A 2,054-nucleotide genomic window follows, 5' to 3' on the forward strand; every position below is an offset into this window, starting at 1 on the left:
GGGTATATAGGCTTTTGAAGTAAGACTTAATGATCCTTTGGATCTCCTCAGTGTCTGTTCTTATGTGCCTGTATTCATTTCTGATTTTGTTTATTTGGACACTGCGTTTCTGCCTTTTACTTAGTTTGCCTAAGGATTTGTCTATCATGTTGATTTTCTCAAAGAACCAGCTCTTTGTTTTGTTGATTCTTTGTACTGTTCTTTTTCTTTCTATTTTTTGATTTCAGCCCTGAGGTTGATTATTTCCTGCCATCTATTCCCCCTTGAGTATTTTTGCTTATTTTTCCCCTAGAACTTTCAATTGAACTATTAAATTGCTAGTATGAGGTCTCTCTAATTTCTTTATGAAAGCACTTATTGTTATGAACTTTCCTCTCTGCATTGCATTCATGGAGCCCCATAAGTTTGCTTATGTTGTGCCTTCATTTTCATTGAATTTTAGGGTACCAGGTTGTCTGGAATTCTGTCAGGTCAACATTCAGGGACCCATCAAATCTGACGAAAGCAATGATGGATGACACAATTTAACCTATCAATCTGTTTACATGAGTGTAGGTTGGGCACTCAGTATCGGGGAAACCAAGAAGCCCCGAAGACCCATGCATTGGTCAGTCAGCTTGCAAATTCTGTTCAAGACAAGGTCAGTGATTTCCTTTTCCATGGGGTAGTGGCTATGGGCACAGTTATTGGCACCATTTTCCTTGCATGCGATGAGCTACTCAGGGTAGAAGAGCTGGCAGTAGACACCAGTACAAACCTTATCAGTAACTGTGGGTTCTACGTCTACAATCACTACCTGGGGCACTTGCTTGCCAGCTCCTGTTTCACTGAGGAAGGTGTTGAAGGAGTCATTTCCCCCTCCAATGGTCTTATAACTTGGCATCTGGCCTTCAGGCTGCATGCCATGTTTCAGGTAGTAGAGCTTCCAGCAGGCATTGCCAATACGGACACTGGTCTGGCCAACATGGATGGAGATGCACTCATGCATAGTTGTCATTCATGGCTGCCAGCTGGGTGGATGGCAGAGGACAGAAGGAAGTGTTGCTTCTTACAGCATTACTCTTAGGTGGTCGATGTCAGAGAAGCACCGATTTAAGCTTTAATAATGTTTCTTTGACAATAGTGGGTGCCCTTGTATTTGGGCATAGATGTTCAGAATTGAGATGTCATTTTGATGTATTTTTCCTTTGATGAGTATGAAGTGTCTTTTTTCATCTCCTTTGATTAATTTTGGTTGAAACTCTTATTTTTTATTTTTATTTTTTAGATATCAGGCTGGCTACTCCAGCTATGTGTGTGTGTGTGTGTGTGTGTATGTGTGTGTGTGTGTGTGTGTGTGTGTGGTTGTTTGCTTGGAAAACCTTTCTCCAGCCCTTTACTCTGAGGTAATGCCTATCTTTGTTGTGGTGGTGTATTTCTCGTATGCAGCAGAATGTGAGTCCTTTTTACACATCTATTCTGCTACCCTGTGTCTTTTTATTAGAGGACTGAGTCCACTGATATTGAGAAATATTAATGACAAATGACTATTCCTTTTTTTATGATGTTGTAGGTGTTTGTGTGTTTGTGTGCTTGTCATCTCTTGGTTTTGATGTGGTGAAGTTATTTATATCCTGTGTTTTCTTTGGTGTAGTTAACCTCCTATTGTTTGAGTTTTCCTTGTAGTATCTCTGTAGGGCGGGGTTGTGGATAAATATTGTTTAAATTTGGTTTTGTCATGGAATATCTTGTTTTCTTCATCTATGATTTTTGAAAGTTTTACTGGGTATAGTAGTCTAGGCTGACACCTGCCCAGGCTCTTATAGTTCTATTATTATGTGGTAGGAGGAATTTCTTTTCTGATCTAATCTATTTGGTGTTCTGTAAGCCTCTTGTATGTTTAATGGCATCTCTTGTCCAATGTGAATTGACCTCATTCAGTCCACTGAAGACTGGAGTAGAACAGAGGACTGATACATTGGTCTTATGTATGCCTCTGTTTCTAAGCTGAAATACCAGTCTTCTGTTGCCTTTAGACTGGACGTTGGAATGGAACATAGATCATCTGTTGCCTT

General features: G+C 40.0%; 1 protein-coding gene across 1 annotated transcript; it reads right to left on the minus strand.

Moving 5' to 3' along the window:
• Positions 1-715: 715 nt before the first annotated feature.
• On the minus strand, positions 716-988 carry LOC127205948 (tubulin alpha-3 chain-like). Its single transcript, XM_051165285.1, has one exon. The coding sequence runs from the start codon at positions 986-988 to the stop codon at positions 716-718; it is 273 nt and encodes a 90-aa protein (XP_051021242.1).
• Between the last annotated feature and the right edge of the window lie 1,066 nt (positions 989-2,054).

The sequence above is a fragment of the Acomys russatus genome, chromosome 22 (assembly GCF_903995435.1).
Source record: "Acomys russatus chromosome 22, mAcoRus1.1, whole genome shotgun sequence".
In the NCBI taxonomy this organism is placed as follows: Eukaryota; Metazoa; Chordata; class Mammalia; order Rodentia; family Muridae; genus Acomys; species Acomys russatus.

Coding starts and splice junctions, on each gene's coding strand:
- LOC127205948 (XM_051165285.1), bottom strand. CDS start 988: ATGCATGAGTGCATCTCCATCCATGTTGGCCAGACCAGTGTCCGTATT.